Source organism: Myotis lucifugus, unplaced genomic scaffold (assembly GCF_000147115.1).
Source record: "Myotis lucifugus unplaced genomic scaffold, Myoluc2.0 scaffold_30, whole genome shotgun sequence".
Classification (NCBI taxonomy): domain Eukaryota; kingdom Metazoa; phylum Chordata; class Mammalia; order Chiroptera; family Vespertilionidae; genus Myotis; species Myotis lucifugus.
In genome coordinates, this window is record NW_005871078.1 from 8065338 (window position 1) to 8088633 (window position 23296).

Consider the following 23296-nt stretch of genomic DNA (forward strand, 5'->3'; position numbering starts at 1 on the left):
CAGGGCTCGGAAGCCCGCAGTGGGCGTAGGTTCAGTTCCCGGAGCTTGCGCGTTTGCTCCCAGCCCAGGGCTCGGCAGCCCGCAGTGGGTGTAGGTTCAGTTCCCGGAGCTCGCGCGCGTTTGCTCCCAGCCCAGGGCTCGGCAGCCCGCAGTGGGTGTAGTTCAGTTCCCGGAGCTCGCGCGTTTGGTTTGCTCCCAGCCCAGGGCTCGGCAGCCCGCAGTGGGCTTAGGTTCAGTTACCGGAGCTCGCGCGCATTTGCTCCCAGCCCAGGGCTCGGCAGCCCGCAGTGGGCGTAGGTTCAGTTCCCGGAGCTCGCGCGTTTGGTTTGCTCCCAGCCCAGGGCCCAAATTTTCTTATTCAATAAGCAAGGCAAGCTGACCAGTGTACTAGGCAAAGCTTTCATAGTAAGCCTCATGGTAACTAACGTCTGTTCTTTCCTTCTCTCATCTGAATTAGTTCTTCCCTTGATTAATGCAATCATCATGTTCTATGTAATTGCTCACTGGTCTGTTTACCCACTTTTCAATAATCCCAGTAGAGCACAGATTATGTTTTTTTTATCTCTGTGTCTAATCACCTTTCTACCCCCAGGAACCAGCTATTTAATTCAGTATATGGGTGCTCTCCCATAGGATGGTCTTGATTGGCCAATTTACATTCTGTATAACAGTGATGGCGAACCTATGACATGCGTGTCAGAGGTGACACGCGAACTCATTTTTTTGGTTGATTTTTCTTTGTTAAATGGCATTTAAATATATAAAATATATATCAAAAATATAAGTCTTTGTTTTACTATGGTTGCAAATATCAAAAAATTTCTATATGTGACACCTCACCAGAGTTAAGTTAGGGTTTTTCAAAATGCTGACACGCAAGCTCAAAAGGTTCGCCATCACTGCTGTATAAGGTTTTGGTAAGCTGAGCTGGCCAATGATAGGAGGGAATGGGTGGACTCAGAAGGAGCTGAGGTTGTAGGAAGACTGTGGGAAAGGGGATGTCTTTGTAGAGAATGGAGCAGCGGTGGTGGAGGAAAGTGTTGAAAAAGCTAAAGTTCTGTGTATGTTGACCAACTTTAATTTGTCAGCGTTGGCTTCACAGTAAATTTAAATGCTTTACTGGGGAGAAGAAATATATCTGAGCTTGTGTTGAATGAGCCTTTGTATTTTCCTCCAAACGGATTGAACACTTATTTTGGTCTCCAGTGGCCTGACAACATGACAATTATTCAACTTGGTCATATTAAAAGTACACAGAATTTTCAATTTTGTGTCAGCTACTTAGATGCCATCTTGAGATAATACAATCTAGAAACTAAAAGATCCAGAAACACTTTTTTTTTTCACATGGCAAATTAGCTGTGGCTTTGGGTGACCTGGTAGCTTCAAAAGTGTGATTTTTAGTAGGTACAAATCTATTGGGGACTTTTTATTGAATTAGAGCATTGAGAAATTAAAGGACACCAGAAGGTGAGGGGTGTGGGAAAAAGAGGCTACACTGGTTACTGGATCAGGAGTGAACCCCACTGCTGATGCAAACTGCTCAACGAGAAAGCACTTTAACACACTGTTTCCCAGATATGCCAGCTCATAAATCACTCACGTGAGGCCTCGGGTAAACTTCCAGATTCCCTGGGTGGTTCTAAGGTACCACTGTGGAACCACTAATTCCATTTTTAGGGCTGATAACCTAATAATTTGGTGATACTTATGGCCAGGCAAATTGGGGAATCACTAATTTAAAAGAGGTCCACTTCACAAATTTAAGTCATTACAACTTAAATTGGGATTAGCTCTCAGAAAGGCATTGCTTCTTTGAGTAAAAAAAAAATCAATACAATGAAGCTTTAAAAGAATTAAATTCCTGGTAATAGAAATGCAAGTTGTGACAATATGCAAATTCTACTCTGGTAGCTAATTAAATATGTGTAAGGCCCATATGCAAAGCATTACCATGTCTTATTGTATTTCTTCTCCAAATTCACATAGGTGTTTTTCTTTAATCTGTTGCCACGCCCATTCTAGTTCTCTCAACCACTGGATCTCTGGTAATGGGTCTACCTCTGGCTATTCCCCAAGCCAATCTATGTAAAATCCTTCCCCTCCATGACCATATTACTTAGCTCACTTTCATGCAAGTCTTTCCTTAATTAAAGCAAAATAAAACAACTGACTAAAGCCCTTGCCATCACACACACACACACACACACACACACACACACACACACACACACACACACATGGTCCTCCTTCAATGGATCCCCACTGCCTACAGAGCTAAGTGCAGTCTTCTGCATGGTATTCACAATCTTCTCTGGTGGTATTCACAATCTCCACAGCAGGGCCCTAGCCTTTCTCTCCAGCTTGATCACTAATGGATTCCCTGCACAGAGAAGGTATGCTACCAAAGTGGACTGACATCTATATCCCAAATATGCCACAGGTTTGCTGGTTCCAGTTGCTCTGCCTAGCATGCACCCCAATCCACCTGTTCTTCCAAGTTTATCCCCTATGCCTGTCATAATAGTCTTTCCACTCCCTCCAATTCCATCGACTTAATATGTCCCATCTTCTCCACCTCTCCCCAAGTACAATTCTACCCTGCTCTGTTTGCATTTGATTGTGAGCTCCTTGAGAGCACAATCTATCTATATTTTAAGAAAGTGCCTTTTAACCTCTGGCACTGCCAAGTCTGTTGGTAAACTGGAAAGACTAAAGCCACGTGGCCAGAATCACATGGCTATGGAGGAGATTCTCTCTGTGACTTACTGGATGAGAGCCTTTTGAAGAGTTATTTAGAATCTCTAAGCATTTGTGCCTTTCTTAGTACAGCAGTGAAAATATCAACCCTACAATATTATGTTAAGGAATTATCTGAAAGGGTCTTTGCTGACAATAGTTGCTCCACAATGATCCACAGCCATCCTTCCCTTCTTAGTGCTTATTTACTGAATTGATCTAAGTATGTCAAATAAAGCAGTAAATATGTATGGATCCATGTTTCTACTTATTAGTTATTTCAGGTTTTAATAAAGGTGCAAAAGCCCTTTTCTCCATCATTAGCTCCATTAAGAGAAGTTACCTTGGCCTGAAAAATATGGACAGCAGCAGCCCCAAAGCCCTATCTTTTCTGGTCAGTTATATGCATTAAAAAAATAATAATAATAACTGCACTGAAAAAAAGTGAAATTTCACTGGTAATCCCTGGTCCACGTATGCACATGAGTTCCTAAAGGTGAATATCACCAACTATGTAGAAGCTGGAAATATAAAGGCAGAGATGAGTCAGTATGGTGGCACACATCATGATAATATGTCTGTGATGGTTGTGACGAGGAGCAGAAGACAAGGCAGGTATAAGAGCCAAGAAAATCAGTTGCTTCACACTGATTAATGGCCATGCTTGTCATACCAATTAAAAGCATTAACTCTTAATTGAAGTTTTAATTTTAAATGTGTTTATGCTGAAGTTTTTATACTTCTACAATCAAATGTTATCTTTTGGGAATGGTTCAGGACCATCAGGATTCTGGAAGCCTCAGATGTGGGCTGAAGGAAGGGAGTGAAGAAAGGGAGCTGTGGGAAGGACAGAAAAGGGGGTGGGCTGGAAGGATGGGGAAGGGATGGTACGTGTCATATTGAGACTCACAGTCCCATTCCCTTTATTAACAACACTGAGCAGGATCACTTGGGCTTAGGCAACTAGGAAAGTTTTTGGAAAAAAGTACAAATCATCTTTTATTTTCCAGACTGGAATTCCCATTAAACTGGCTTTCTGGGAAAATAAGTTCATTTTAGTTTGTCATAGGTGATTCTCTTTTTTTATTATTCTATTTTTCAGCTTTACTAAGGTGTAATTGACAAATAAAATTATAAAATATCTGAAGTGTACATTGTAATGATTTTATATATGTATGGCGAACCTTTTGAGCTCGGCGTGTCAGCATTTTGAAAAACCCTAACTTAACTCTGGTGCTGTGTCACATATAGAAATTTTTTGATATTTGCAACCATAGTAAAACAAAGATTTATATTTTTGATATTTATTTTATATATTTAAATGCCATTTAACAAAGAAAAATCAACCAAAAAAATGAATTCGCGTGTCACCTCTGACACGCGTGTCATAGGTTCACCATCACTGTACTAGAGGCCCAATGCATGAATTCATGCACAGGGGTCTGGCTGGCCTGGCCCCAAACGGTGGATCGGAGGCAGGCCTGTCAGGAGGAGACAGCGGAAGGTTGGCTGGCGGGGCCTACCCCAATCGGGACCCAATCAGGGCTGGCTGGCTAGGGGAGGGGCCAAGGGTGATTGGCCAGTGGGCCCTGCCCCCAATTGGGAGCGGGGCCAGCCATGGGGAGGGGCTGTGGGCAGTGGGCCAGCCAGCCCTGCCCCCGAATGGGTGTGGGAGGGCCTGTCTGGGGTCAGCAGCTGGGGGAGGGGCCATGCATGGTTGGCCAGTCAGCCTCACCCCTGATTGGTGTGGGGGGCTGATTAGGGGTGGAGCTGGCTGGGGGGAGGGGCCGCGGGCCAATCAGGGTGGCGGGGGCTGATTGAGGGTGGGGCCAGCCATGGGGAGAGGCTGTGGGCAGTGGGCTGGCCGACCCCACCCCCAAATGGGATGGGGGGGCCAATTGGGGCCAGCAGCCTGGGGGAGGGGCCATGGATGGTTGGCCAGCTGACCCTGCCCCTGATTGGGGTCTGGGGGCCAATCGGGGGTGGAGCTGATTTGGGGGAGGGGCCATGGGCTGATTGAGGTGGTGGGAGCCCATTGGGAGTGGGGCCAGCCAGAGGGGAGGGGCTGTAAGTGGTTGGCTGGCCAGCCCTGCCACCTATTGGGGTAGGGGGAGCTGGACAGGGGGAGGGGTTGCGGGCCGATTGGGGTGGGGCGGGCCAATAGGGGGCAGGGACAGCTATTGGGAAGAGCCACTGGGGCGGTTGGCCTTGCCCTCGATTGGTGTGGGAGAGGCCGATCAGGGGCAGGCCAGCTGCGGGGAGGGGCCATGGGAGATTGGCCCACTGGCCCCACTCCCTATTCGGGCGGTTTGCTGGCCGCAGTGGGTGTCATAGTGACTGGTCATTCTGGTTGTTACAGCATTCCGGTCACTGGCTTTTTGTTTATATAGATACCTTGTGAAAATATTCCATCTAGTTAATTAACACATTTATATGGGTGATTGTTTTGAGATCATAAAGCCCAGAGTACAGCTTTAAGATCTTGTCTAATTCCTGGTTCCTTTTTTTTTTTTTTTTAATGAGCTGGACAGTTGTTAGACCCTGTGGGGTTATTGTTAGTAAAAATTTTCAAGGAATTAGAAACCTAAAAGTCTTGGGAAATAATTTTATTTTAATCTTAGGCCCATTAAAATACAGAGAAGGCTGAGAATAAATACATTAATCAACAAAGTAACCAAGCCTAGATTTAGGTGAATTAATATTTATTCAGAATAACTTTAATGATATTTGATGTTATTGAACTTCAAGAAATTCCATCTGATATAGGAGTCCTTGCAACAGTCATGGACAATGATGTAGTTGGTGATGGGTTGCTGGGCATTGCGTAAAGTGTTATTGAAAACTTTTAACACTTAGGTTTTATTTGAAGTTTAAGAAGAAAAATGGGCAATCAGAAACAGGGGTAATATATGAGCTTATAGTTATTTTATACATAGGACTTCACATCCCAAAATATCAACTTGCTATGAAATTCTGTCATCTATTCTTGCTTTTGTCAAACAAACAAACATCAACCCATTCCACCCTGTCACCGCAAGCCAGAGCAGTATGAACAATCATCATCTAGTGACAACAACAAGTTTTCATTCATGCCCTAGCCAGTGCAGCTCAGTTGGTTGAGATTATCCCATGCACCAAAAGGTTGCCAGTTTGATTCCCGATCAGGACACATACCTAGGTTACAGGTTCTGTCCCTGATTGGGGTGCGTACAGGAGGCAACCACTTCATGTTTCTCTCTCATATCGATGTCTCTCTCTCTCTCTCTCTCTCTCTCTCTCTCAAATTAATAAAAACATATTTTAAAAAGTTTTCATTCATTCAGCAAATATTTGAGTCTCTACTGTGTTGGCACTGGAGAGCAAAAAAGAGCCAGACACCTGCCCTGCTGGAGGCAAGGACCAAAAAGTGGTTAGCATGTAGATGCGAGGAGTCTGTGAGAAGGCTGATGGACTCTGATATTCAGCAGGGCTGAAAATCTGCATATTATTACCTGTTGCTGGCTGAATAATCCTTTTATTGTTTACCAATCTTTACCATTGAAATGTCTGTTTGCTTTGCTAAAGGGGAAATGTGTATTCCAGTAAATAAAAAGCTGATGGGTCTGGAGATTCAGCGAGCTTCGCCACTAGATTGAAGCCTCCGCCTGGCTTTCCCCCATGCCTTCTAAATTTATATTTCTTGTCTAGTATATCCATTTATGCGTGGCCCCTTCTCCAGATTCTGAATCCTTGCTGCAAAAGGTTGCGGCACTGTCCTTCCCTGTCTAATGGAAAATACAGATTAGCAACCAGTGTTGAGAATGAATATGGGGTACTATGGGGCCACTGAAGCCTGAGGGACTCTAGGGGAGAGTTTTGCTGTCTGAAGCAGAAGTGAAGTCCTCTTTAGGAACAGAGCTTAGTAAGCAAAGGCAGGTGGTATGTGAGAGAAGCGATTACTTCTTTATTTATTGTCTAAAGTTTACATATGTCTCCTTTTTCCCCGCTTGACCCCTCCCCCCCAGCCATTCCCTTGGCAAGCCCCCACCACCCCAGTGTCTGTGTCCATTGGTTAGAGGAGCGATTACTTCTGTGTGACTGTGGCACAAATGGAAGGGGAGGGCCAAGAGGTGCAGTTGAACAGGTGGTGCCAAATATAAAGTTTTGAATTAATAAATGGTAGTTATGACTTTTTTCCTGTTTTAAAAAATACCTAAACTCCTTAATTGCATTCAAAATGTATTCTGCTGAGGTAAAATATAATTTCATTCCTAGTTCTGTTTGGCTGCCTATTTATTTAAATAATTATCCTCCTTGGAAAGCAGCAAATGACAGAAACATAAATTTTGTGCAAGTGTCGATGAGAGTCTGATCACAAATCATGTAGCAATCACCTGCCTTTATGGGCTGACATATAGTGGGGGAGTGGGGGAAAGGCTGAACACCTGAGATAAATCAAGGTATTCTCTGCTTTGAAATCTAGGGGTGCTGAGTGTCTGGACACAGTTTGGGAGGCAGGGAAGTACCTGGAGAAATCTCTCGCTGTGGTTGAGCGGAGTGTTTGCTGCCTCCCTCTTTTTCTGGGGGACTCTCAGAGACTACTGTGTGCCTCAGACTGTGCTGTAATCTCAGGTGTCAGAGGGGTCAGCAGTGAACTGAGTGTGGACTCTCAGTGCCAGGGTCTGGAATCAAAGGAGGTCTGTCCCCTTCCTGGCATATCCATATGTAAGCACCATATGCACCAAGAGACAGCACTTTAAGGAGGCAGCTCACTGACAACTCAATTCCACCCTGAAAATGCCCGAGGCTTTAGACTTCCCTGCACTGACCTAGGGCATCAGTGTGTCTTCTCTATCTATCCCGACAAACTCCCCACTCTGAGAGCTTTCTTTTCACCAATTAAGCAAAGCATGATTTATTAGCAACTGTAAGTCACCTCCAGGTCCTTTAAAGGACTTTCATTCTTCTTTGTCCTGGATATTTTTGATGACAGGTAAAAATATCTATCCTCAGAGCTACACGAGATAAAAATGTTGGCCCTGTAGGGAATGAACTCTCAATTTAGCTAATGCTTCCTTTTGAAGAGTATATCTTAAACGGAAATACAGTAGTATATGACATTAAAATCTGACAAATTCACTGTGAAATAGTCTATTTTCTCTGCTCTGATACTTTTTATGCAGAGTAAAAAAAAAGTGGGGGAGAACAAGACAAACTTAGTAAATAGAGCAGAAGAACAAAGAAGCAGAAAACAGAAGCATACTTATTCTGAGACTGCAGTCATGTCCTAAGAATAAAGTGGTTCCCGTTAGTTGGCAAGAAGGGGAAAATGCTGCATATTATTTCTCCTGCACAATAGGAAAGTAAGGAAAGTGTATCTTGGCCAAACAGGTCAAGAGACTGACTCCTACCAGATCTGGAGGAATCCTTTTCTCTTTCCATTTTTCTTTACTAACCTTTTGATTACTGCTATTGACCACCCCTTAACACTACAATAATTGCTTGTGTTTATCAGTTTATCACCACAACTATAAGATGGGCACTATTATTAGCCTCATTTTACAATGAAGGAACTGAAGCTCAGAGAGGCCAAGGAACTTGATTGGCATCACATAGCCAGTAAGTTGCAAAGCCTCAAGTTGAATCCTTGTCAATCTCCAAAACTTGTCTTCTGAGCTTTCATAGGCTAATATGCAAAGTGTCCCCTTGGGAGTTCGACTGGGAGACCTGGAGTTCGATCGCTCTCTATGATATGTGCTGACCAGTAGGGGGCTGTGTGGAATGGAGAAAGGCCCTGGCTGGCAGCCAGAAGGCCCCGATCGGCCCTGATCGTCAGTCAGGCCTAGGGACCCTACCCATGCACAAATTTTGTGCACAGGACCTCTAGTATAATATATTTTCTTTAGTGATAATACTGAGTTTATTAAGAAGTGAGAAACCACTTCTATGTAAAGTATCCCCAAGTACCTCTTTCAATCCTAAATGATATAACAAGACTAAGCTATTTAACAAGACCTGGGGATGGAGGGATTAGCAGGGGCAGGGTAGCTAAAGCTAGCACCATTTCAAAGCACATTGTTTCAAGGGTGTTCCCCTTTGCTATCTCATCAGTGAATGACAACACAGAATCAAAGACAAACATAATCTGCTCACTCCTGTCCCCTCATTTGAGCCAACTTACTCCATAGAGTCGATGATTTTTTTTGGCTCCACAGGACATGGATATATGACTTCATCAATGTGCTTCAGGTTACAGTTGGAAAAGGCAGTAGAGATATGTATGAAGGCTTCGAGCTTTGGCATCTGACTGGCCATGAGCAGGAGCTTCTGGGTGGCAGTAACGTTGAGCTGCACGGCATGTCTAGAGAGAATTAAGAAGAAGGAAACACAGCTGGCCTGTATCATGATTCTTGGTGAAAAGAGGGTCAAGTATACCTACCATCCCTACTCTTACTTAGCACTGCTCTGAAGTTCCAGCCTTGTAATTAGGAAAAAAAATTCACAGATATAAATATTAACAAACCCAATGTCAGATTACATCATTGTATATCTGGAAAGCAAACAGAAGCAGCTAAAAAATGTTGGATGGACAATAAGATGACCCAGTAAGGACAGAAACAACAATTAGAGAATACAATGGAAGAAAGGCACAGATTCAAAATCCAATATTTAGATATATATCACATCCTATATAATAAAGAGGTGATATGCAAATTAACCCTCACATCTTCACAAGATGGCTGCCTATGACCAGGCCAGCAGGGGGGTTTAGTGAGGAATGACCAAACAACTGAACAAGCAGGCTGCATGGGGCAACCAGGCCGGCAGGGGGGTTAGTGAGGGATGACCAAACAACTGAACAAGCAGGCTGCATGGGGTGACCAGGCCAGTGGGGGGGGCTGTGAGGGGCGACCAGGCTGGCGGGAAGCAGGGCAGTTGGGGGCAACCAGGCCAGCAGGGGGGGCAGTTGGGGGCGACCAGGCCAGCAGAAGGGGGCAGTTAGGGGCAACCAGGCCAGCAGAGGGGGGCAGTTGGGGGCGACCAGGCCAGCAGGGGGGGCAGTTAGGGGTGATCAGGCTGGCATGCAGAGGCAGTGAGGGGCGATCAGGCTGGCAGGGTGGGGGCAGTTAGGGGTGACCAGGCAGGCAGGCAGGTGAATGATTAGGAGCCAGCAGTCCAGGATTGTGAGAGGGTGCAGGCTGGGCTGAGGGGACCTCCCCTCCCCCATGCACAAATTTCATGCACTGGGCCTCTAGTTAATAATAAACAAATAGACTATTAAAAATGATAAAACTTCATTAAGGGTCATGACAAAAAATTTGAATAAATAGAAAGAAATATATTGTTCCTGGATAGAAAGAACCAATGTCGTTTTTCTAAATGAATCTACATATTCAGGTAATCCCAATAAAATTTCCAATCCTTTTAAAAAACTGGCAAATTATTGTAAGTTTAATCATGAAGTATAGCAGGTGATAATAGTCAAGAAAATCCTATTGAAAAATGATGTGTGTATACTTGCCTAATAAAATAAAAATTATAGTAATTAAAATACTATGATGTTGAAAGAGAAAGCTGAATGAAACCAAAAATGAGAATTTAATATGTTACAAGTTTCCTTTTCAAATAAAGAAGTAAAAATAAATCATTTAATAAATGTTTTAGAAGTAACCGTGTTAGAAATAATAAAAAAAGTTTACTCTACATTCACACCTACCTCACTCTTCTTTTTACAGAACTTTCCTGACTCCTCATTCCCCCTTAAAGCTAAAGAAATGTTAAATGGGTCAAAATTGAAATGTGAAAATGAAACTAAAAATACTAGAAGAAATTTCAAATAACTGCATACATAATAAAAACAAAGTTGAGGACAAATGGTAAACTTAAAATATTTGAAGCCTTTTAAAAAACAAAGAATTGTTAAATCTTTCAAGAAATCTTAAAAATAAAATTTTCAAGAAAAAAATGCTTCAAATGAAAAATAGGCAAAAACCATGGATAGGTATTTGAACAAAAGAATAAAATACCAATCGGCATTTAAACATCTTCAACCTTTCTAATTATCAAAGAAATAAAAATCAAACCTCACAATGCCATTTCTATGATCATATTAACAATGTTAAAAAGAATTAAAGAATTATAATAGAGTATTGTTGTGGGCATTGAAATGGGGAATCGTGTGCATAGTGATGGTGTAAATTGATGATACCACATTTTGAAGAGCAATTTAGCATTATATAACAAATTATAATCTGTTTCTAATCTGGGCACATTTGAGTCATACCTAACAATTCCACTTCTTGGTACGTACCCAAAGGGAAGCACCCAAAGGTATATAAAAACATTTATGTACAGAGGAGTTCATTGCAGAGTTGTTTACAATAGTGAAAAATTAGAACAATCCACCAATACAGAACTGGTTGAATATATTACATATGTGTACAAAGGAATATCATGTAGTCATTACAAATTATAATAGAGCATTCATTGACAATGAAAGATAAAAAAAATAAATGAGCAGTTTGCAAAACTGTTCTCAATATGATGACTTTTTTGTAGATTTGAACATAAATCCATTTTACTATGGATGCATAAAGAAAAACTGGCATGGCTTAGTGGTTGAGTCTCGACCTATGAACCAGGAGATCAAGGTTCAATTCCCAGTGGGGGACACATGCCTGGGTTGCAGGCTCGATCCCCAGTGGCGGGGTGGGGGGGGGGGCGTGCAGGAGGCAGCCGATCAATGATTCTCTCTTATCATTGATGTTTCTATCTCTCTCTCTCCCTCCCCCTTCCTCTCTGAAATCAATAAAAATATATTTTTTTTAAAAAGGGAAAACTGGAATGAATGTTCTCCACAGTATTAAGTGGTTAGCTCTTGCATGTGAGATTTTGGAGAAGTTTTACTCCTTTGTACTTTTTTCATTGGGACTATCTTTTATAAAAAAAATCAACAACAGAAACCATAGAGAGACTTACACACATGTGTGCATGCACACGTGTATGCACACACACATATCCATACAAGCCTCGAGAGGGGAACAGGAAGTACCTCAGGTGGTCATCGAAGCGCACGGTGGCGGCACAGTGGAAGACGATGTTGGTGCAGGAGAGCAGCTCCTGCATGTCCCCGTTGCTGATGGCCAGGTCGTTCTGGTTGAGGTCCGCGTAAACCGCTCTGATCTTCTCCTGCACGTTGGGACAGACCTCTTTGACTTTTTCAAACAGCTGAAACATGAATATAAATCAATATACAAACATCACCAGCACCAGCATCTTGTGCTTGTTCTCACTGACTTGTTTCATTGTAATTCTCAAAAATGGGTTTTAGTTGTAACGTCACTTAAAGAAGGCATCCCAAGAGCATTTGCTTAATTTCATGCAATTCAAAGTCCGTTTGGGATCATTCCTGCTCGTCATAATTTGATAAACATTTGAAAAAGTCAGTTCTAATAACCAGGAAAAAGTGTGTTTTGAACTTTCCTGCAGAGTGGAGGAGTGATAGTAAATTAAATATGTCCGGCTCCATCCCCTCCTCCTCTATGAGGCATCTCTGTGTTTATACACGTTGGTGGTTCCATTTTGTGCTGGAAAATATTGTTTTCAGTGCAAAATTACCAGCCTATATAAATTTTCAGGCTTTACAAAGTCTCATGAGGATACATTCAAAACAACATGTTTAACTGGCCAGATTAACAAGATGTCCTAGTAACACAAAGATAATTGGAAACAAATTAAGCACATTTATAATGGTTAAAACAAATACAAATTTTATATCGTCTCTTTCTAATATAAATGGCAGTTATTGCCTAGTAAGATAATTACATGAGCTCATGAACCTTTTATGGAATTATAATTGATTTTTTAAAATATTCTAATTTATAAAGGGCCAAGGGAGGAGCAGTGGCAGCTTCAGCTTTCATTACAATTATTCACTTGGCTCCAGGTCTCTCTACTTTCGCCTCCACACAGAAGTTCTTAAATTAAATTGGTGTTTTCCATCTTGTCAGGAAATATGATTTTAATAAAATGATCTTGGTCCCAACCTATTTTGGTAAAATGGAATTTTACTGTAATATTGGTATGATATGTTAACAGCGGGGGGAAAGAAATGTAAGGCTGAATGTTTAGAAAGGTTAAGGGCAGAGAAAATTCACCTGTGGTTTTAATCATAATAGAGTAGCAGAGACAGTCCTCTTCTACTCTTGAACCACCAAAGAACGTTTTCATCTATTCCTTGATCCTTAGTAGCAGGCTTCTTCTCTCTGTTAGAGATCTACCGCAGGCTTTTCTTTGGGTAATAAGTAGTTGATCTCAGGTGTCAGAGGAATCATGCCTCGTTTGTGTCAGGCAAGACCATGTTCAGAGGCCATGATGGGAGTGTTATGAAGCTGATCAGAGAAGGAAATTAAATCCACATATTGCTTGGCAAGTTCATATATTCTATCTCTAAGCTACTATTTTTCTGCAAAGGGTCAGCCTTTTCCATGGGGTGTTACTTCAATTCTAAAAATAACTAAATTTGTAGAAGGCTCTTGTTTTGAATCTGCTTGATAGATTTTATTCACAAAATATTTATTTAAGGTTCTGTGGCGTCTTTGACTTTGGCCTGTAATGATTTTTGGCCACTTGACAGTAAGAAGGGGAAGGTGATTTCAGTGTCCACCCTTAAAGCAAAGGGGTTCCTCACGTCTGATGTAAGCTGCTATACACAGATTTTCTTTTTTATTTATTTATTTATTTATTTATTTATTTATTTATTTATTTTTGTGATTCTAAAAGGCAGAGGATGCTTCACACCATATTGTACTTTTAGACAACCAATGCAATGTTGAACAGCACCCAAATACTAATTTACAGTATTACTGTTATAGGAGATAATTATTTCAAGAAATAATGTCTCAATCTATATTCTATATATTGACTTATTATTTCAAATGAGAGGACATATTTGAATGAAATAGTCCACTTAAAAAAGTCTGAGTTTTCTGATCCAAGTAATAAATGATTATGGTGAGTCAAAATAAATCAATGAATTAGCTGCATTATATGATATGCCTTGTCTGAATCTCATCATATTGCTATAATTTCTAATAAAACAACACTCTGTAAATACTGCTACATCCTACAGAGAATCCTAGATGTTACAGCCAACTGCCATTCATCAGGTCAGTACTTTTCAAGGTGTTATCCTCCAATCAACTGCATGAGGATCACTAGCAAGTATGCATATTAAAAATGTATATTCCTGGGCTCCATGAAAGAAACTGAAGAAGACACAAATAAGTAAAAAGAAATATTCAATGGATTGAAAGAATCAATACTGTTAAAATGTCTATCCTATGTAAAGCAATCTATAAATCCAATGCAATCCCTATCAAAATATCAATCACATTTTTCAAAGAAATAGAACAAATAATCCTAAAAATTTTATGGAGCCACACAAAACCCTGAATAGCCAAAGCAATCTCAAGAAAGAACAAAGTTTGAAGCATCACACTCCCTTATTTCAAAAAATAATACATAATGGTAGTAATTAAAAAAGTATGGTATTGGCATAAAGACAGACACATAGATCAGTGGAACAGAATAGAGAGCCCAGAAATAAATCCATTCATGTATGATCAATTAATTTACAACTAGGAGCCAAGAATATACAAAGGGGAAAGGACAGTCTCTTTAATAAATGGTGTTGGGAAAATTGGACAGCTACATGCAAAAGAATGAAACTGGAACACTATCTGATACTATGCCCCCAAATTAGGTCAAAATAGATTAAAGACTTGAATGTAATACCTGAAATCATAAAGCTCCTAGAAGAAAATATGGTGGTAATCTCCTTGACATAGGTCTTGGCAATTATTTTTTAATCAAAATCAAAAGCAACAAAGGAAAAAATAAATAAGTGGGACTACATTATAGTAAAAAAAAAAACTTCTGCACAGCAAAAGAAACCAGTAACAAAAATGAAAGGGCAACTTACTGAATGGGAGAATATATTTGTAATCATATATCTGAAAATGTGCTAATATTAAAAATATGTAAAAAAAAACACACAACAAAACCTATACAACTCAATAGCAAAAAATATCCAATTGAAAATTGAGCAGAAGATCTGAAAAGACATTTCCAAAGATGACATAGAGAGAGCCAATAGACACATGAAAAGATGTTCAATATCATTGATCATCAGAGAAATGCAAATCAAAACCACAAGATATGGCCTCATACCTGTTAGCATGTCTATCATAAAAAAGATAAGAAATACCAAATATTGGAGAGGATGTGGAAAAAAGGGAACCCTTATGCACTGTTGGTGAGATTGTAAATTGGTGTAGCCACTATGGAAAACAGTACATAGATGTCTCAAAAATTAAAAACAAAATTATTATATGACCCAGCAATTCCACTTCTGGGTATTTATCCAAAGAAAACAAAAATGCTAACTCGAAAAGATATATGCATTGTCATGTTCATTGCAGCATTATTTACAGTAGCCATGATATGAAAACAACCCAGGTGTCCATTGACGGATGAATGGATAAAGAAATTGTATATAGATAATGGAATATATATATACTAGTGGCCCGTTGCACGAAGATTTGTGCAATAGGCCTTCCTTCCCCTGGTTGCTGGCACCGGTTTTCCTCCGGCACCCGGGACCCAGGCCTTTGGTCCGGCCGCAGCAGCGAGGCTTGGCTTCTCCGCTCTGGCTGCTCCCAGCCACTCTTTTTTTTTTTTTTCTTTCCAGCTCCTCGAGTGGAGGCCAGGGCGGGCTGGAAGCCTGGGTCGCCCCCAGTGACCCAGGCCCCCAGCCACTCCTTGAGCGGCGTCCAGGGCCGGCAGGAAGCTTGGCCTCCTCCATCACCGGGAGCAAACCAAGCCTCCTACTTGCTCCAGCTCCTTGGCCGCCGCCATCTTCAGTTGTCTTCAGTCTTCACTCTGCGGCTGTGTATGCAAATTAACCGCCATCTTTGATGGGTTAATTTGCATAGTCACTCTGATTGGCTGGTGGGTGTAGCAGAGTGGTGGAGTGACAGAGTGACGGTTAATTTGCATGTTTCTCTTTTATTATATAGGATAATGGAATATCCTATATAATAAAGGGCTAATATGCAAATTGTCCCCTCGATCGGGAGTTCAACCAGGGGGGCGGGGCCAGCCAGCCAACCTCCTGTGTCCCCTCTCCCCAGCTGAATTGGGGCAGGCCGGCCGGATCCCACTAGTGCACGAATTCGTGCACTGGGCATCTAGTATATATATATATATAATGGAACGTTATTTTGCCATAAAAAATAATGAAATGTTGCCATTTGTTACAACCTCAAGGACATTATGCTAGTAAAATAAGTCAGACAGAGAAAAGCAAATACCATATGATCTCTCCAATATGTATAATCTTAAAAAACAAAGCAAAATAAAAAACAACAAGCTCATAATACAAAGAACAGATTGGTGATTGTTGCCAGAGGTAGGGGCTGGAGGTTGGGAGAAACAGAAGTGGGGGTATATATTTATTTAAAATCAATGAATCAAACTACTAATCCTGTGTGGTAAGTGTTATTATTTTCATTTTAAGGTTTAAATAGCCCAGCCATACAGAATGTAGGTTCTTGCACAAGCTCTCATTACTCAATTTATCCTGAGGTGTTTGCATCCCCAAACCTATTTTAACCTCAGCATGTACACACATACACAGTATATTCTTGGGCCCACTAAATAAGAAATTACTGGGGCATAATCAGGACTTTGCAATTTACATGAAGTTCTCTAGTTGATTTTTACTGATTCCAAGATGAGAACTTATTTGGAATGATAACACAGATAATTACTGATGAACAAATGTCATTTCCCTTTATAACTGCCCAGGGCAGTTACAGGATATCAGTGGTTTTCAAGCAATAGGCATAAGAATAATCTGGGGACTGGTTAAAAATGATTCCCATACTCCACCCTCAGAGACCTGGGCGTGGTAGGTTTGGTATGTCACCCAGGAAGTTATATTTCTTAACAGGCGCCACCGATAGGTCTGACATACTTGGAGAAACACTGCCTCTGAAAAACTCATGTCCATTTGTAAAGCCAGGGCTTACATTTCGCCCCCCGACCCTGGGTTGTAAACTCGTTGATTCTTGTCCATCTATAGTTGGCAGCTCTCGGTTCATTGAAAGGATTCAAATTTTGTTTATCAACTTAAATTAATTACTGTGAGAATACTAACGGAATCATGAATGGGAGTTGGATTCCTGAAATTGCTTGGCTCCCAGCTCTTTCGTGGTGGGAGGATGAAAGGTGGCAGATCACTACTCAGAAAAAAAGACACCCTGGCCCTCCGTGCGAACTGCCAATGGCAGCTGGAGATTCTCAGAGCAGAGCAGACCCTTTTCCTTTGTAATAATGACAAGCCCAAAGGACAGACGAAATGATGCACGTGGATGCTCAATAGATATCAGCTCTTCTGAACATTTCTTTTGCTAATGAAAGGATTTTAGAGACAGGAGAGGCAGTTAGGGAAAAGGCAGTTTTAGGGTAAGGATCCATGGGAGAGGAATGCATACTTGATGGGCAGGAGATAGATGGCTCCAACCCACTCGATTGTTTACAAGAATGTTACAAGGTAAGGGGAAGAAGAGGAGGGCGGCACTGGGTGAGCTTTGAAACTTGGAAACTGATACCATGCAGGGAAAAGGGGGAAAGAGGCCACTTAGGAAAACATGGGGACATAAAATAAGGAAGGGTCCAATTAGAAAGTAGGATGAACAAAGAAGCTTGGAGCATTTATAAACCCGTAGACAAAGAGACTCACTGGACTGGTTTTTTCCCATCTTAGAGAGAGAGCAGGGGTCTTCATTTTGGGGAACCATCCCAGGGGGAATTTGTATACACTCGCAATAAACTTCCACACTTTTGCTTACAATCTTTCAGTCTGCAAATTTATTCTTCAAACTTCATAGGACAAGAACCTGCGAGAAGAGTCCCAGCTTGCCATTCGAGGTATCACTAATGTGAGACATGGTCGAAAGGTAAGAAAAAGTAGATGGAATAAAAATGAGTGAAAAATATAATTTCAAAAATTTCACTGAAGCCCCACCAATGAAGAACTTAATATAATTATCTTAGATTTTAAGTGCTGATCTTATTCCTTCTCATATATTCTTTACTTAGTGGCATAAAACTGAGACGGTAAAGAAGGAACAACTACTCGCCATTTAGGAAAACTCAAGTCGAGGGACTGCTGCTTCTCCACGTATGAAACCGTGTGGCAGGAGCAGGCACATTTCTGTGGTCCCTGAAAGATAACAGCTGGGCTGTGAGCCAAGCATTTCAAACTGATAACAAAGCTATATGTTGTTTTTTTCTTGGAAAGTTCAGGAGTGTTCCCTTGAGTTGACACTACACTGGCGAGTATTTCTCTCTCCTAATTTGTTTTTAAACATGAGTGACTATCTTATTTATGGCAATAGTAACTTATCACCCAGAGGCAAGAGAGAAACTGAAAATCCTAAGTAAGAAAATTCAGCAGAATGAGAAAACCAGAAAGAGAAATTATTTTGAAACCAATAAACTCCTTAGGTACAACTCAACTTGGGTAGCCAGACACTAAGATTGCATTTTTATTAGAAGCAGGACTTGGGCAAGGGATGGGGGCAGGACATTTATATCGTGCTTTTGAAGCAATGTAGATGTCCTGAACTTGAACCCCCACCATCCACATGACCTCACGTTGGAGGTATGCACAAAGAGGTTCGGTCACTGTTTCCTGGGCACCGTTGATGTAATCAAATCTTTTATGATCATGAGAATCTTTAATCCTTATTCAGTTTACTGAGTCCCTCTCTTCAAATATAACTAACTATATTATTTAGTCCCAAGAACCCACTAAAATGTGCTTAATATTAAAAAAAAAGGGTAAGCTCCCTTCAACTAAAGAGCAATCTTTGTGAAACATCTGGTATTCTAAAGCAAAAGAGAACCTGTAACATCTGTCAGGGAAATTTTAGAGTGTGGAGGAAAAGCAAACCAATGGGTCGTGCCAGTTAACTCTCAAACAAGAAAGACTTATTAAGAAAGGATATAATGTAAGTTGAGAACAATTAAACACAAATAAGTACATGTAAATTAAGAAAAATAAAACCATCATACCCAATGTAAAGATTCAAAAATTTTAAAAATGTTGGGATTTGGCTAGCTCATCAATTAACTCCCATAAGATATAACAAACTGACCTAGAAGTTTTTACTGGACCATTTCTTCAGGACCATAATGCAGTGTTGTGTGGTTGTGCGGTTATCAAACTTTGGCACAGAGGACCATTTCTTCAGGACCATAATGCAGTGTTGTGTGGTTGTGCGGTTATCAAACTTTGGCACAGATCAGGGTTGCCTGGGAAGTTGTTTATAAAACCAAATACCAAAACCCCAGATGTCCTCACTGTGGAGAGCCTGACTCCACAGTTCTGAGTGGAAGCTTGGGCACCTGTGCTTTGTGCAAGTCTCTAGTGAGTCTGATACACAGGGAAGAGGAGAGCCATCGATGATGTATCAGAAAGATCAGTCAGGTTCTTGGAATCAGGAAGGCCAGGGTTTGCATCCTAGTTCTATCATTTATTGGCTGTGTGACTGGGGCAAATGACTCACCTCTTGGGTGAATGCCTTCTGGTGCCCATCCTATATAATAAAAGCCTAATATTCAAATCAATTGAATGGCGAAATTACTGGTAGAAGGAACGGTTGCTATGATGCACACTGACCACCAGGGGCAGATGCTCAATGCAGGAGCTGCCTCCGGCCCACAGGCCCCAGGCCAGCCAAGACAGGTGCCAGCAGGGCCCCCCAATTGCCCTGCCGGTTACCCCACAGAAGGAGATGACCGACCAGCGGCGGCGGCGGGGGGCGGGGGGGTGAATGGGGCTGGCTGACAAGCAGGCGGCAGTGGGGGGCGGGGCCGCGCTGGTGAGCAGGCAGTGGCGGGGGGTGGGGCTGGTGCCACCCCCCCAATCACCCTGCCGGTTGCCTCCCGCAGAGAGATGCTACTGGTGGTGGCAGTGGGGTGATCGAGGGGGGCGGGGCCAGCTGGTGAGCAGGCGGCACCACCCCTTGATTGCCCTGCTGGTCACTTCCAAGGTGGGAGCCAGCAGGGTCCCCCCAGTCGCCCCACAGATCACCCCTGATCGCTGGCCAGGCCTAGGGAACTTACCCATGCACGAATTTCATGCACTGGGCCTCTAGTTTATCTACAATGCTAATCACTGGACTATCTTATTAGATGACCTGGAGAATTAATGATTCAGCAGATACTCTGCTATTGTTAAGGACAATTTTGCACTCAACAAGATTTTAATTTAGTTTACATAAGTGCTAGAGGCCACACAATGTTCAGTCCATCACCTTGGGAATGCCTTGTTCCCACACCCAAGGCCAGTTTCACAGAGTTCTTCTGGAGAATCAAGTACCTGGTTAGAAGCAGCAATATCCTAGGGGAGGCAATGCAATGCAGTGGGGAAAGCATGGGTGTTTTAGAGAAGAAAGAACTGAACTGAATTTCTGCTTTGTCGCCCAGTGGGTGTGGTTCAGTGGTTGAGCATCAAACCATGAACCAGGAGGTCACGGTTCGATTCCCAGTCAGGGCACATGTCCAGCTTGCAGGCTCAACTGGGGGCGTGAAGGAGGCAGCCAATTGATGTTTCTCTCTCTCTCTCTTCCTCTCCCTTCCTCTCTCTGAAATCAATAAAAACATATTAAAGGGGAAAAAAGAGAAATTCTGTTGTCATTCCTTGGATAGATGTCAACTTTTTTGGATTAATTTCTCATCTGTAGAGGTTGCAATAAGGCATACCACAGTTTTGTGAAGATTAAATAGAGTAATGAAAGTCAGATGTCTAGGGTAGTGCCTGCCACTTAATAGGTTCCTAATAATAGAAAAACTCCCTTTCTGCTTCCACAATAGTCCATTTTCCAAAACTGCTAAATCTGACAGCTGCGCGTGTATGTGTGAGTATTTGTGTGTGTCGGGTCATCTCAAGGTTTCTGGTTAGACCATGTGATCCAGATACCTCTGAAAACTGAATGTGTTCCAGAGTCATGTTGAATCTTGTGGCTTAGTGACTGTTTGTGTGAAATTAGTACAGGCATTTGGAAGCTTTTAAAAAAAGACTTGGCGTGATTGGAAACAATTTAAAAAGAAGGAATGGAGATGGACACCTGAAATCATGTCAGTGATTGAGGTAACTAGTGAATGGTATTGTAAAAGAAAATGAGGAATCGAGAGAATAAATTGCTTCTGTTCCTGTGACCTTTAATATTTCCACAGGACTAAATCAATCTCTTTTTTTTCTTTTTCTCTTGAAAGAAAGGAAATGGCCCACAGGGGAGAGGCTTAACATGCTTCAGCTAATCTCAGCTGAGTAACTGTCAAACTGAAAACCAGTTACAGGCTTTTAAAAGTGTGTGTTTGTTAGTCATGGGAAATTTAAATGCCTGGCAAGATTATAGTCCCTCTAGTTGTCCCAAGTTTATAGAGGCCTCTTGATTTTTGTGGGATAATTGGTTTCTTAGGAAAAAATATAGTAATGGAACAAAACTGGCTTTGGGGATTTATAATATAAACTTGTTTTCAGTTTCCTTTACCTTATATAGAGATATGAAAGAAATATTCAAGTCAATTAGAAATTCATTTTTGGAAGTAGGGATAAGCAGCTTTTACAAAACAGGAAGATTTTTTTGTTTTGTTTTGTTTCTTTAATCAAAGGGTCTTTAAAAATTAACAAGGAACTTTACAAAAAATGAAATTAACATTTCAGTTGGGTGTTTCTTAATACTCAACAAGTTCAGATTGTTGGCCTTTTCTTTGCAGATGTTATTTGGTTCAGTGTTAATGTTTTTAGTTCGAAGTTGTTGGCTTTTTAATATTACTTCAAAGTTAATTTCGTTTTCTAATATGTTTTATTGATTTTTTACAGAGAGGAAGGGAGAGGGATAGAGAGCTAGAAACATTGATGAGAGAGAAACATCGATCAGCTGCCTCCTGCACACCTCCTACTGGGGATGTGACTGCAACCAAAGTATATGCCCTTGATTGGAATCGAACCTGGGACCTTTCAGTCAGCAGGTCGATGCTCTATCCACTGAGCCAAACCAGTTAGGGCCAAAGTTAATGTCTTTAAATGCATTATTTTTCCTCTTAAGGATTAATTTACATAATGTTTTCTAGAAAATGACCAAACAGTGATAGTCTTGCAAAAGGACTCAATTAACTGTTTCATTAACTTTTCCCATCTTCTATTGTCTGAAACACAATTAATCAGTTCTGTGAACTGAGGGCCTGGTGTGTGACCCTGCATGATTCATTACAGAAAGCTCCCCAGGGTATTTCAAAGTTGATTTATTTCGGGGCCAATTGAGGGCTTATTGAATAATTCATATTTTCCAGAGAAGTTGACTTGAATTATAGAGTACAACCTTCCAAGCTCTCCTTTGTTTATAAATCCACTTTCTGGTTACATCATGCAGGATGGGCCCTTCCTGGAAACCTTGACTTGTGCCTGGTCTTCTCCGATGCTACATTCCAAACCCAGCATAATCTCTCTGTGACCCTTCCCTTGTCTGATTACCATAACTTGCTAGGAAGAGACAGACCCATTGTTGGTACCATATTTTTCTGTGTATAAGACACCCCCATGTATAAGACCACCCCCCTTTCCCAATCCAAAATTAAGAAATCAATATTTTAAACATTTTGCTGGTTTTCCTCTTAAGGCCTTCTTCTTTTTTGGCATCTTAAGGAGTTGTTCTTCCTGTTTCTCCACTGTCTGATCATACATTCAGTGGGAGGGGGTCCAAATTGTCTCTCTGCAGCTCTATTTCCATGCTCTTTTGCATAGCTGATTACATTCAGTTTGAATTTTGCAGAGTAAGATAATCACTTACCGGTATTTATCTTTTTATTTTTTAAAAATTGTATGGGCTCAGAATGCTCCAGTCCATGTTGCATCTCTGCACTCTCCACCTTCACCTCCACCTCCAATTACAGCATCAGCTGACGTCAGTAACAATAAGAATCATGATTGGAGGAAGTCTGTTTGACAAGGTACGGGCAGCTACACACGGTGCCGTTTCCTCCTTGGCTGACTTCCATGTATAAGACACCCCTCAATTTTTAGTCTAACGATTTTAGAAAAAAATAGTGTCTTATACACAGAAAAATATAGTATCTTCTCAATGAAACTTTGCTTAGATGCTGGCCTTGCGATCACTCTTAATTAACTACCTCAGTCTTAATGTAATTTCAACTATTTGGGGTTTATTTTTCAAGTATGGATTTTGTCTTGATGTTTTCTTACCAAGTTAATTAGGGTAGATTATAGGCAGTTTAAGATCCTAAGTAGATATACATGGAATGTGGTTGTTGTGGAAAAACAAAACAAAACACACAAAACAACCCCCATCTTTATGGCACTAATAAACCTCAAAATACTCTCAATATTTCTTGGAATTTCACAACTGTAAGATTTATTTCCAACTACTTATCTGTTATAGCAGCAGACATCATGTTTTGTTATAGATAGCAAAATAGAGAAAAT

At 41.3% G+C, this 23296-nt stretch overlaps 1 protein-coding gene across 1 annotated transcript in view; it reads right to left on the bottom strand.

The window, feature by feature from the left end:
• The window catches only part of FAR2 (fatty acyl-CoA reductase 2), a 121155-nt gene that overhangs the window by 21445 nt on the left and 76414 nt on the right, over positions 1–23296 (bottom strand). The window contains exons 3-4 of the mRNA XM_014454051.2: positions 11771–11946; positions 8900–9079 (exon numbers count right to left, since the gene is read on the bottom strand). Coding sequence (XP_014309537.1) covers positions 8900–9079; positions 11771–11946 — 356 coding nt within the window. The remainder of the gene's footprint in view (positions 1–8899; positions 9080–11770; positions 11947–23296) is intronic.